We start from the raw sequence: 13,217 nt of genomic DNA, 5'->3' as shown, positions 1-13,217 counted from the left end.
TTAAAAGCAAACACCCTAACAAATTTTAATACAAACATACATTCTTTTTGTATTAAATATGTTTTTTTTTAAATAAGTCTCTCTTCTCGAAACTTTATACCAATTTAGTCTTTCATCTTTAACAATGCGTGAATTTAATCATTCTTACCAATTTTTGTTAAGTTTATTTGACATTTTAAACGTATTTTATGATAATATTTGAGTTAATATTAAAATGAAAATGTGTCAAACGATTTAAACAATTCAAACACTACAATGAAATACGTTTGAAACGTCAAATAACCATAACAAAATTTGGTTAAAAAGACTAAATCTACGCATTTTATAAAGATAAAAGATTAAATTAGTTAAAAATTTAAAAAAAATGACTAATTTTAAATTTTATTTAAACTTTGAGGAATCAAAATCATATTTAATATATTTTTAATTGAAACTGATTCCTGATCCTTTTCCAAAAGTATTCTCTCTGTTTTGCCTAATCAGCAGTGACTACAACACACACAAACAAAGTCCACAAATGGGCCCATATGGACATCAGCACCCCAAATATCTAACATTGTCGATTCCGCACAAGATAAAAACACTTTTCTTTATCTTCATGGTCAGAAATCACCAAGATACGCAAACAACAATGGCGAACCCAGAGGGTAGTGGCAGAGCTTCAAGATGGTCACTTAAGGGAACCACTGCTCTCGTTACTGGAGGCACTCGTGGAATCGGGTTCCTAATTTCTTTCATCTGTTCCTCGTTTTCTTTATATACGTTTTTGTTTACTCTCTTTTTCTGTGAATTTCATTAGTTGCATGAATTGATTTGGATTTCTTGATTCTGGGGTTTGTTAAAACGACTTGAAGTTGCGATCTTTGCATTCTACTTTTTTATGGGTGTGATGTGGTTTCACTGATGATTCAGGCATGCTGTGGTGGAGGAACTGGCAGAGTTTGGTGCCAATGTGTACACTTGTTCCAGGAATGAAGAGGAGCTGAATGCACGTTTAAAGGAATGGAAAGAGAAGGGGTTTTCGGTTTCTGGTTCGGTTTGTGATGCGTCTTCTCCAGCCCAAAGAGAGAGCCTCATTAAACAAGTGGCCTCTGCCTTCAACGGCACGCTCAACATACTTGTGAGTCTTTCTTCTTTCTTTGTTTATATATTCGGAAATTGGAATAGTTTGTTTTGTATTTCTGTTGAGAGTAGTTTAGAATAGTAGACACGATAACCTTCAGTTTTACGAAATGTCATCTCTAATTTATAATTCATGAAATCGATCTCTAACATTCATGTATTCACGAATAGATCTGTTGGATGAAGATCAAATGGTTCTCATTTTAAATACATATCTTAAAATTGGATTTGTCAAGATAAAATATGAGTCTTCATCTAACTGTTCTGATTGAGTAAATACAATCTTAGAGTTTGTGATTATATTATAATATGACACAGCTCAAGATAGTACCTTTAAAATTAAGGAAACTATACTGTCAAAAGTGAATTAATGTACCACTTTCTAATTTGTTTATTTGTGTTAAGTTTCAAAACATTTTGGAGCTCCTCTACATACCCTGTCATGTAGCCTGATGCAACTCGACAGCACTGCCTGTGTTTAGGATAGTAGCAGGATAAACAGGGTGTTCTGCTGTATTGATGACTCTATTTTATTTTGGGATACTAGTTACTGAATTTGTTAGAGTTTGATCTCATGTATTTCAATTCAAACAGGAGTTTCAGTATGATGTGTATTGCTGAATATTGTATCATGTATTGTATTAACATTATCACAAAACACTCAATGTGCTAGTGTTTGTTTTCCATCCTTATCTCGTCTTGCATGCACTCAATTTGCAAGTGGTTACTGGCTTGTAAAACAAATAAATAAATAATTGCAATTTCTTGATGTATTTTGCATGAAGAAGGCTTTCTTATTGTTGCTTCAAATCCATCCTGTAGGGAGCATTAGTATCTGCACACTATATTTAATAGTTGAAAACATAGTTATAACTTTGCCCTTTGGGATTATTTCATCTTAAAACTGTTAAAACTAATAATGTTCGAATAGCTAGGCTTGTTTCTCTTACGGGCAAGATTTCAGCACATGATAAGTTTTGTTACTATGATCATCTTGTGAGCTTAGGTGAATAATGTTGGAACAAATGTGAGGAAGCCAACAATAGAGTATACAACCGAAGAATATTCAAAATTGATGGCAACTAACTTGGAATCTGCATACCATCTGAGCCAACTTGCACATCCTCTTCTTAAAGCATCTGAAAATGGAAGTGTTGTGTTCATTTCCTCCGTTGCAGGTCAGAGAAGTGTAGGTTCTGGAGCCATTTATGCAGCAACTAAAGGTGTGTTGATATGTAATTATGTCATCTCCCGTTCAAACATAGATTGCAAACTATTTTGAAATATATTGACGAAATAGATTCATGGTGCTGTTTTCTTCAGCTGCAATTGATCAGTTTACCAAGTATCTTGCATGTGAGTGGGCCAAAGACAATATAAGGAGCAACAGTGTTGCACCCTGGTATACCAAAACACCACTTGCAGAACCTGTAATGCTCTTTCACCCTGTTTATTTTCTGTTCCAAGAGGGCTAATGGTCTTTTCTCTGAAGATTGGTTAATTATTTATTTAACTTGTGTATTCAGCAACATAAGAGTATTAAGGAAATCTAATTACCCTGCATATTGAGATACCTCATCGAAGTGGGTTAATGTTAAAAACTGTTGAGAGGTCCAACGCAATCATCATGACATAAGTGTGCATATTGGAGAGATACGATAAAAATACTATATGAGTTGAGAGGAGAGGGATAAGAATTTTCATCCCTTAAGCTAGTTTTTGGGTTGAATTAAATCCAGTTATGTATAAGATGATATCAGAATCTATTAAAATATCCTTGTAAACTTTGTATGCAAGGTGTCTATCTAGTCTTCCAAACCTTAAGGTTAATTTAGTACCAAATCCAAAATTCTAAGAGAGCACATGAGTATTTGTGCTAACAGTACATTGCCTTGTCCTTGCTTTTCAAATGCTGATGAATTATACCTGTACATGTCATGTATGTTAGCATGCTAATTCTTATCATTTATGTGCAGGTGCTTGCAAATAAGGAAATTGTTAACGAGATAATATCTCGAACGCCAATAAAGCGAATTGCAGAAGCACATGAAGTGTCATCCTTGGTGACTTTCCTTTGCTTGCCAGCAGCTTCTTACATCACTGGACAAGTTATTTGTGTTGATGGAGGATTTACAGTGAATGGATTTCAACCTAGCGTGAGAATTACTTAATTACTTGAAGCCAAATGAACTTTTTTATTGTTGGATTATGTGAATGAAGCAGTGGCCACTTTGATTGGTGATTGAATTATTTTAGTATTTTTAAAAACTTAGACAGTCATATTCGGTGCCATCATTGTAACATCATGGGTGCGCTAGGAGCTCCTTACACATCATTCAAGATATCTGTCTATTAGTGTCGAACTACTGCCAAGTGCCTTAACACTGTGTATTGCATCATTATTGCGCTTCATCTGTCACTGACTGAATCAAATGCAGATCTTCCAACAAGTTTGATTCTTATCTCAAATGGAACCAATCGCTAATAATGATTAATCTTATACCAAAATATAGATAACCTCTATCATTATGGGTGGCAATTTTGGCCGGCCATTTAGAACTATCTTGCATTGGTTCGTAAAATGCTTGTTGGTTATTTTTTTTATAATTTTTTATGATAAAGCTTTCGGTGTTTAATAAATTAAAATTTTTTAAAAAGTATACAAAATTAAAGCAAAAATTGTTGAGAGTTGAATGATAAATTGATAATTTAATATTTTTATGATTTTCATATTCAGAAAATACATAAAGTTTATCTTTTTCACTTGTGCAAAAATTTGAAACTTTCACACAAAAGTTCAGAAGAAAAGTAAGTAAAATATACAAATATAAATTTGTTTTCTTTTTATACAGGTCAACTCGTCGTATCTCACCTCTATTTTACGCTGGCTACGGGTTATGTGAGTCGGATTTTTACAAGCCAACGGACTTAATAGCTCGATCTGCATATTATTTTGACAAGCCGACTTATTTGCTGAGTTAAGCCCACGTTATCATCCATATCTATCATAGGGCATGTACATTGATTACTAAAATGAGGTGAGTTCTCTTAATATTAGGGGTGACAGTAAATTATGGTTCATAGATATGTTAGTATGGGTTGATTTAAACTCCTAGTGTGTTAAAATTGGGGGTGGTAGTGTGGGTTTGTTCCACATTTTGTCTAAACAACATCTGTCAGAGTTTTGTGTAAAAAGTGCAGGTCAATTTCTTTAATCCAATGCATAATATTTGGTCTACATATGAACTGTTTATTTTTTAATCTTGTTATTTAAAATTAACAAGCTTAATGTATTCCATTAAGAAAAACTAAATTTAGTGTAACTAATAAAATATTCAAAACAAATTAGCAATTCTACTTTCTGAATCTTGATTTTCTTCGTTGTGACTATTAAGATTTTTTTATTAAAATTATGAGCGCTATTAAATATAATGGCTAGGTTCACACATTTATACCAGTGCTTACTTAATAACCTTTATATTTATACACTTTTAATGATTACAATTACAAATCACCATTATTACATCATAAAGTATTTCACTTTTCATTTAATATTAAAAACATGTAATTTTTTTTCGCACTTTAAATTTATGCAAACTATGTGGGTCGACATATCTCGTCCTGTTGTTGGCCCGCACAAACTATGATTTATACGGACAAACCAAAGCAAGCTTGTAGTCTCAAAAACTCCTCACTTTTCTTAGGGACCGGCTCATACAGTCCATCCGACATTGTCCTTGTCATTCTTATTAGAGGATAAATCAAGATTTTCAACCTGTTTCATTTTTAGCGAATTGATAATCAATTAGGATAAAATAAACCGAATTGTTATATTTTGTTACATGTTACTCTCTACCTATGATACACGGATACGATACGTATATCGGATATGACACGTATCTAATAAGATACAATACGTTATATATGCATATCAAAAAGGTGGACAATTTTTTTAAAAAATATGATAAATATTAAATAAAAAATTATAAATTATTATCATTATAAAAGTATTGCTGCTTTATAGATTAAATACTTCATTGATAAATATTAATAATTATCGAATACAGATACATGACAAAAATTGAAATATCGGTACATCATTATTATCTACTAACCAAAGTTAATCATAGCTAACAACTTTTATTTATAGAACAAAAGAATACAAAAATTTGAAAATAAAATCCTAAATTCTAAAGATTTGAAAGATCCTACATGTTTTATTGAACTTGATCGTAACTTCTCTTATATGTATAAAATTATGGCCAAACAGTTGATTTTGTATAATGAATATAGGTATGTTTTATTTTTAGTACAATAAATAGTTGTACTTTTAGTATAATTTGAATTCTTTTCAATTCTTTTTAAACTTTGCTAATGATTAATACAAATAAGTATACATGTTTATTCATTAAAATTAAATTTGAAGAAGTTAAAGATTTCGAGTTTAAAAAAACAAAGAGTAAAGGGTTTTCTATGTTTAATGATATATCAAAGTTAACTTTTTTTGAATAATAAATACAAGATTTTATCTAAGAATAAAAATGCCTTTAACTTATTTAATTATTAATAAGATTTAAATAAAATTAATGAATTAAAATTTATATACTCAAATTACATTTTTTTATTATACTAAAGTTTTTAATATTATTAAATTGAATCAAATTTTTACTTAAAATTGTTATCTAGATTATATGTATTTACAAAAAATATATTTAGTTCACAATCAATTTTCCTTATATATAAGTTAAGAGAGAGAAATATTATTATTAATTTATATAAATTTTATATTTTTACGATGTTTTGTAAAATTTATACTATTATTATTTATTATCTTAGATGTTAATAATATTTTTAGTCTAATTATTCTATTTTAAAAATTAGAATTAATTTCTTTAGAAAATTTTGGATTTTGATAAATTTATTTAATATTTCTAATCTAATAACTTAGATGAATTTAATAAAATTTAGTTAAAATAATTAAATTCTCTAAATTAGTGTAAATTTTTTGAATATAAACTAATTTCAAATTTTATTAAATGAAAGAAAAAAATATATTTAGTCTTTTTATTTAATATTATAATATAATATATTTTTTTTAAAAGTAGAAGGTAAAAGTAAAATAAAAATAATATTAATCTAAAATAAATTCATTAATGAAAGAAGAACATTTTTAAATGATGAGTTTTTCTATTCAAGACTGGTTCATTCAGGTTGACATATCTAAAAAAATTAATAAAGAGATCTGTAACTGTTAATTGTAATAATTATCATAGTTATTAAAATAAATAATAAATAGTAATAACCATGGTTTAATAACAATTTAACTATTTTTACAATTATGGAAATTAAATTTAAGAAATACATTTTTACTTTCTTAATATGGGTTTACCCTTAAAATTATAATAATTTCTTTGCTTGATCAAAATAAACAATAAATAATAGTTCTAATCGGTAATTATGAAAATTAAACTCATACAAGTAAGAAAATATAGAAAAGACAAATGATTTTTTTATAAAATATTTATAAAATATTTATGTTTTTATTGTGATAATAATTATATAAAAAATTACTTACTTTACTGTTGTTAAAACTGTGGGCATACCGGTACCCTGAACGTATATACATAATCAAATATGATTTTATCTGTTGTTCTTTTAAAGGAGTAAAATATATTTATTATATTTTTTAAAGCAATTATTGATCGTAATATATTTTTTTTCACAAATCAAATAAGCTAGGTACATGAAAAATTTTGTATATTGATACAATTAAAATTTATTAAAACAGAAAAGTTTTATATATGTTGCAAAGATGTTCAAGTCATTTCTACTTAAATATATTCAAAATAAATAAAAAAAATTATGCTTATGATATTTTAAAGCTTTGTTTCTAAGCACGACTTTGACACTTTTTATTTTATAATTTTTGTTCCATGAAAGCTTTTATTTTAATTTGTAGGTTGTTTTAATTGTCATTTTTCCACCTATATACTTTCATTTTCATTTAATTTTATTAGATTAAACATTTTTACTATATGATAAAGACCTTCTTAAATTTGGAGATGATATTCTTAGGTATTTGGGCTAATGAAATAAACTTATTATAACAATTTAATATAATTTTTAGTGACTTTTCTAGAAAAAAATGACTAAAAGATCCTCTTTTTATAGATAAATAATTTCATTGGAAGTTTAAGAAAATAATTTTTATCTTTAAAAAATAGTTTAAAAGGTTTCAGTATTATAAATAATTATATTTAAGTTTATATTTTAAACTTTATGTCATTTCAACATCATTTCTGTCAGAAAAAAAGTGTTATAAGATCGAAATATTAAAGCAATGTACACCAGTTACTGCATGGTAAGGGAAATCCTTGAGCTGTTTGGAGCTTATCGCCAATTGGATTTTTGATGACCAACCAGACCAGGTTTCCGTTCACGTTATGCTACCTCATGCTGCACACCACTTGTTTGACTAATTTATTCTTCTAATTTTTCAGCCTTCAAATTTCAAACCAAACTCCTAAGTTTTTCCTTCAGTTAAAAAAAAAAAGAAAATTCCACAAGTTTTTCCTATCAAATCTATCTATAGTGTTCTCACGGAAACCCAACTCACCGATCTTTACTTCAACTGCTATTAGTGACGTGCCATGGTTATATTCAAAAACTTGACTTCTCAGTTTTGTTCATTTATGTTATGAAAATGGATAAGGATGGTACCATGGTGTTGCTTTCAAAGGCCCTATCTAACCAATCTTGAGACCACTTATCCCTACCCTTCCATATTTTGATTGTATTTGAATTTTAGCCAAAACACTTATCTCTTCACAATTTTATCATATCTCAACTTTAGTCATGGATGAGGTCAGCTAGTTTTTTAAATCAGTGAAAAACAGGTTATTTATTTCACTTAACTATGAAATTTATTTGTATTTTTAATTAGAACAAGTTTAAAATGTTAACTTATTACTTCTAATCTTATCCCATATATAGGGTTTCAATATATAGCTAGGAAAAATTAACCTTATTCGATTAGTTCATTCATGAAATATGGATTTAAGTTTTTTAATTTATTTTGATTGTTGGTTATTAATCCAAACCACCATTGATCTATTTTTCTTTCACTTTATTTATTTAAAGACTAACAAAGCATTACCAAATATACCCATTTATCAAATAGCTTTTAGTTTTTTTTTTTTTTTTTTCTGAATCTTGTCTCATACAGCATGTGGGGTCATGGGTCTGAGACATGTGTATTTAGGATATCAACATAGTCTAAATAGACGGTTGAATTGAAATAATTTTGATGAAAAGAATGATTGAGAAAAGAGATTATTTATAAACACTTCTTCAACTCTATAATAATACTTACAATAATGATAACAAAAAAGAATAATATAAGATAGATACAATTTATGTATATTATTTTATTTATATTATGTTATTATTATTATTATTGGTTTAAAGTTTATAAAAAAAAAAAGAAAAATTTAGAAGTTGACGTCTGAATAGAGATAAGATAACAGTGGTGGAACAAACTTACATGTCTGCTATTTGTTTCTAAATCTCTGATGAAGTGATGATCGATGTGAAAATGACCATCAATGAATACACCAAAATTGGATCATGGATTGCATTGGCCTAGATAAAGACACTAAACACCCATTGTGCCAATTTTTTTTTGTTACATACACAACATGTTTTATTTGTACATGTTATGGCATTTTATTTAGTCCCTTTTCGACAAGCATCTACTTTGTTATAAGATGTGTTTTATTCGATATGTTTTTCTGGTTCCATTCTCACTTTTTTGATGGCTTACAGTAGATTCATTTCAAAGTGGCATCATTACTTACGTATTGGTGGCAGTGATCCCAATTCCCATGCTCATTCACAACACACACACCAAAATTTCATTCAAAGCTCAAAACAAACAAAACCAAGGACTAGCTATCTCAACAACTCATACACTGTACACACAATGTCATTTTGGTTATTACTATATCAGCCTGTTGTTGATGAGAAAAAAAAAAAGAAGTAATATTCATGACTGAGTTGATAAAATTGAAAGGTAGACATAAAATAATTACTGTCTTGAAAATATAATAATAAAAAAATGATTACTGATTCTGAAGTAAATTTCCCTGTGAGAGGGACAGTAGAAAAGAAATAATGTTGGCGGTGATGTTTCAGAGACATTGGCATTCGTTATTTTTGTCGCCATTTGCAGACATTGATGTGCCCCACTCCTGCTCCTGCCGCCCTCTTATTACTTTCTTTATTCCTTTCTTTTTTCTTTCATTTTTATTTGTTTCAGAACTTCACAAAGTAATTATTTTTCTCTACAACACTAAACTCTCACCCACAAAACACACTTTAATCACAGTTAAGCTCCACTCAAGGTTATTTATAAACTGTAACCAAACACCTTTGATCTTTATTTAATTATTATTATTATTATTTCTAGCCAACTATTTCTATTTTCTGAACCTGCATAATCGTAAAATCAGACCTTGAATTGACTTATATCTCTTCCTCCTAATAAATATATGAAGACTCTAACCAAAATCTAGATGTAAAAGTAACCAACTAAAAAAGTTTACATTTTTTAGTACTTTCTGATTGTTGAAGGTAGTAAATATAATTTTTCTGAAATAACCTATGCATACTCTAAATACACCAGTTAACTGTTGACAACATTTAACGATGTACTAATGGTTTGATGTTATTTTAAATCTGCGATGATTCCAAAAGAAAAACATGGAGTTTTCCATGAGAAGTTGACAATGCATGTTATATTATTAACTAGGTTTTGTTGTTGTTAGTGGTAGAAGTAAACAGTGAATGCATAGTATGTGATGGAGCAATAGATTAAAAAAGAAGAAAAAGAAAGAGAAAGAGAAAGGTTGTGATATAAATGCTGAAGAGGTGGGAGTATTGGGAGAAGTAGAAGAGTGAATGGAGTTCAGAAGTATGCAGCACAGGAACAGTGGGAAGAGAGGAAGAAGAGAAGCAATGCATTTGATTTTGGCGTGGAAGGCCCACCCCACGCGTCACTCCAGCCACCATGCTAGCAAGTACCACTTCCTCAATCACTAACCTGACCAACCAAGCCACCAAGGCACAGGGGTAGCAGAGTAAATTCCCCTTTTCCTTGCATATCTCGCGCAACTTGCTTCGCCTCTTTCTCTCTCTAATATTGTTTTGAACGAAGCTGAGTGAGTAGGTGACACAACATCAACAAGTGGATGGAGTTCTGCTTGCTTCGGAAGTTGAAAACTTTGAACACAACACAGGAACCGCTTACCAGGGGGACACCCCAAAACCACTCTCTCCTCAAAACCGCTTACCCTTCTTCTCCAATATTACTTCTTCTTAATGCATATCATAACATAACACAACCATTATTATTGCTGTTGCTATTGCTACCATCATCTTCTTTCTTTCTCACATAAAATATATATATATATATATAAAAAAGAACAATAGAGGACCCCGCTCACTCTCAAGGTACTTCCCACTGTTTCCATCTTCTGCCCGTACTAATCTGACCCTTTTAGTGGCATAGATTGAGGTACAATTACAAAAGCATATTACCATATTACCGTATTATATCCTTTCTGCTGCAACAACAACCCCCGAAAACACTGCGTTTTTGTCAAGAAAAAACACCTCCTTCAACTTCAACCTCAACTACTCCTTTCTTCTCTTATCTTTTCCTGTACTTTCTATACACCCCTTTTTCTCTCCAGTTTTCCTGTTGCTTCTTCACCTTGGTTAATTTTTCCGACACTCTCTCAATTGGGTGGATGTGACTACTCCTGTTTACATGTGTGGTTAGGGTTTACATGCAAAAAGCATGTCTTTCGTGTCTAATTGAGACAGAGATCTGAGCTGTCTATTTTTTTTTTTTTTATCAGTCTGTCTGGTTTGAGTTTTGAACATAAAATAAAGGGTTGGAGTCGAACATGGCGAATCGGTGGTGGGCTGGGAATGTGGGAATGATTAGAGAGCAAGAGTTGATGGAGAACAATAACAACGCCAATACTACTCCGACCAATAGCAGCAACAGCAACACGAACGCCAACACCAACACCACGGAGGAAGAGGTCAGCAGGGACAACGGAGATGACCAGAACCAGAACCTCGGAAGCCATGAAGGTTCGGAGCCCGGAAGCGGTGGTCGGAGGCCACGTGGCAGACCTCCCGGTTCCAAGAACAAGCCCAAGCCGCCGATTGTCATAACCAAAGAAAGCCCCAACGCGCTCCGAAGCCACGTGCTGGAAATCGCCAGCGGCAGTGACGTCGCAGAGAGCATCGCCGCCTTCGCCAACCGCCGCCACCGCGGCGTGTCGGTCCTCAGCGGCAGCGGCATTGTCACCAACGTCACTCTCCGCCAACCCGCCGCCCCCGCGGGAGTCATCACCCTCCACGGAAGGTTCGAGATTCTCTCCCTCTCCGGCGCCTTTTTGCCCTCTCCTTCGCCCCCTGGCGCCACCGGACTCTCCGTCTATTTGGCCGGAGGGCAGGGGCAGGTCGTTGGCGGCACCGTTGCGGGTTCTTTGGTGGCCTCCGGGCCGGTGATGGTGATCGCCGCCACATTCGCCAATGCTACTTATGAGAGGCTGCCGCTGGAGGATGAACAAGGTGAAGAGGAAATGCAAGTGCAACAGCAACCGCCGCAGCAGCAGCAGCAACAACAACAATCTCAGGGTTTAGGTGAACAAGTTTCAATGGCCATGTATAATTTGCCTCCTAATTTGCTACACAATGGTCAGAACATGCCTCATGATGTGTTTTGGGGAGCTGCTCCACCTCGTCCTCCACCTTCCTTCTGAGCCTCAGCAACAATGGATTTGCTTAATCTTACTGACATGTGAATTAAGTATGTTAATTTTTCTGACGGTTTTTCTTTGTAAGCATAAGACTAGGCTGTTTTTTTGGTTCGTTTTGTTAATTTTTGCTTCTTAAAGACACTCGAGTCAAGTAGATGTTTTATTATTATTATTATTATTAGTATGGTTATTATCTTTTAAGACACTTTGTAGTAGCACTGGTTTGCTTATTTGTTTGTTTCTTTTCTGTCTAATGGATCTGCTATTTTTTGGTGGAAGAGTTTGATTATGATTATGTGTAGGTAATAATAAGGATGGAGTTTGAAATGGTCCAGAATAAGAGAGTGGAGCTAGCTAGCTTTGTGCGGGAATTTGTGGTAAGCAAACATGTTGTTTGACTCTTCCAAGTAACATTTAGTACTTCATTGAGTAGATGAAGTTGATGGATAATTGTAGTGTGGAAATGGCATTAATTGGAGTCTATGCCGCATTGAATGTTTTTGCACTTGCTACATTTTCATATGGAGATGGAACAAACTTTTCTTTAAAGAGAAGGGAAGGGGTGACAGTGATATGGTCGGGTTCATCTCCCTTTACCTGAATGAATCAAATCACTCTCATGCTGTTTCTTTGGACTTTAGAATAGACCATACTTGGTTAACTCGGTCAACATTATTATGCTTCATGTTGTCTCGGTGTAGTACCCCTTGTTTTTGTTTTATAGGTTTTACGGGGTTTGCCTTTTAGTATTTTCTCAGAAACAACCTGCACCCATTAAAGTTGGACCCCATAATGGATAATATTATTTATGCTCTTCGCCTTTCGGTTTGTGTCACTCGTGCTTAGAAACTCCTCTAGCCAGCATCATTTCATAATTTTTTTAGAAAATAGTTATCGAGTATGGAATGGGTCGCATCATGTGTCCACTGTATTTTTAAATGTTTGGTATTCATCGGACCGAGGCTGTTCAATATCTTGTACCAATCCTTAGGTGTTCCTTTTGATATCTTATTTTTGCTTGCTTTCTTGCTCAATTTCTTCGTCAATTTGACACTTTATATATTCTCATTTCGCATGTTTTGGAAAATGTTGAATGTGGAGAAACTGTAACTTCTTTCATGTTTCATCTGTGTGGTTGAAATCCTTGCGCATTGTTAACACTGTATAAATGTCATACATTTTAATTGAAAAAATATACTGTTCTAAGTGCAATCTAGAACGATCGATTTTAACTTTTGTCAGATATGTACTATACCAGTT

At 32.1% G+C, this 13,217-nt stretch overlaps 2 protein-coding genes across 3 annotated transcripts; both read left to right on the top strand.

Annotated features, from left to right (window-relative positions):
* The first annotated feature begins 508 nt into the window (after positions 1–508).
* On the top strand, positions 509–3,572 carry LOC114183193 (tropinone reductase homolog At5g06060-like). Its single transcript, XM_028070124.1, has 5 exons — positions 509–720; positions 913–1,120; positions 2,129–2,345; positions 2,446–2,552; positions 3,099–3,572. The coding sequence occupies exons 1-5, from the start codon at positions 518–520 to the stop codon at positions 3,291–3,293; spliced, it is 930 nt and encodes a 309-aa protein (XP_027925925.1). The 5' UTR covers positions 509–517; the 3' UTR covers positions 3,294–3,572.
* Positions 3,573–10,087: 6,515 nt separating this feature from the next.
* On the top strand, positions 10,088–12,774 carry LOC114193727 (AT-hook motif nuclear-localized protein 15). Of its 2 annotated transcripts, none has more exons than XM_028083650.1 (3): positions 10,088–10,632; positions 11,043–12,007; positions 12,260–12,774. In XM_028083650.1, exon 2 carries the CDS (start codon positions 11,091–11,093, stop codon positions 11,958–11,960), a length of 870 nt encoding a protein of 289 aa, XP_027939451.1. In that variant the 5' UTR covers positions 10,088–10,632; positions 11,043–11,090; the 3' UTR covers positions 11,961–12,007; positions 12,260–12,774. The 2 variants fall into 2 exon arrangements, with proteins under 2 accessions (XP_027939451.1, XP_027939443.1); XM_028083642.1 differs by having other exon boundaries at positions 10,088–10,696.
* The last annotated feature ends 443 nt before the right edge of the window (positions 12,775–13,217 follow it).

This window comes from Vigna unguiculata, chromosome 1 (assembly GCF_004118075.2).
Source record: "Vigna unguiculata cultivar IT97K-499-35 chromosome 1, ASM411807v1, whole genome shotgun sequence".
In the NCBI taxonomy this organism is placed as follows: domain Eukaryota; kingdom Viridiplantae; phylum Streptophyta; class Magnoliopsida; order Fabales; family Fabaceae; genus Vigna; species Vigna unguiculata.
Note: the sequence above shows the minus strand (reverse complement) of the source record. Positions and strands in the feature narration are given on the sequence as shown.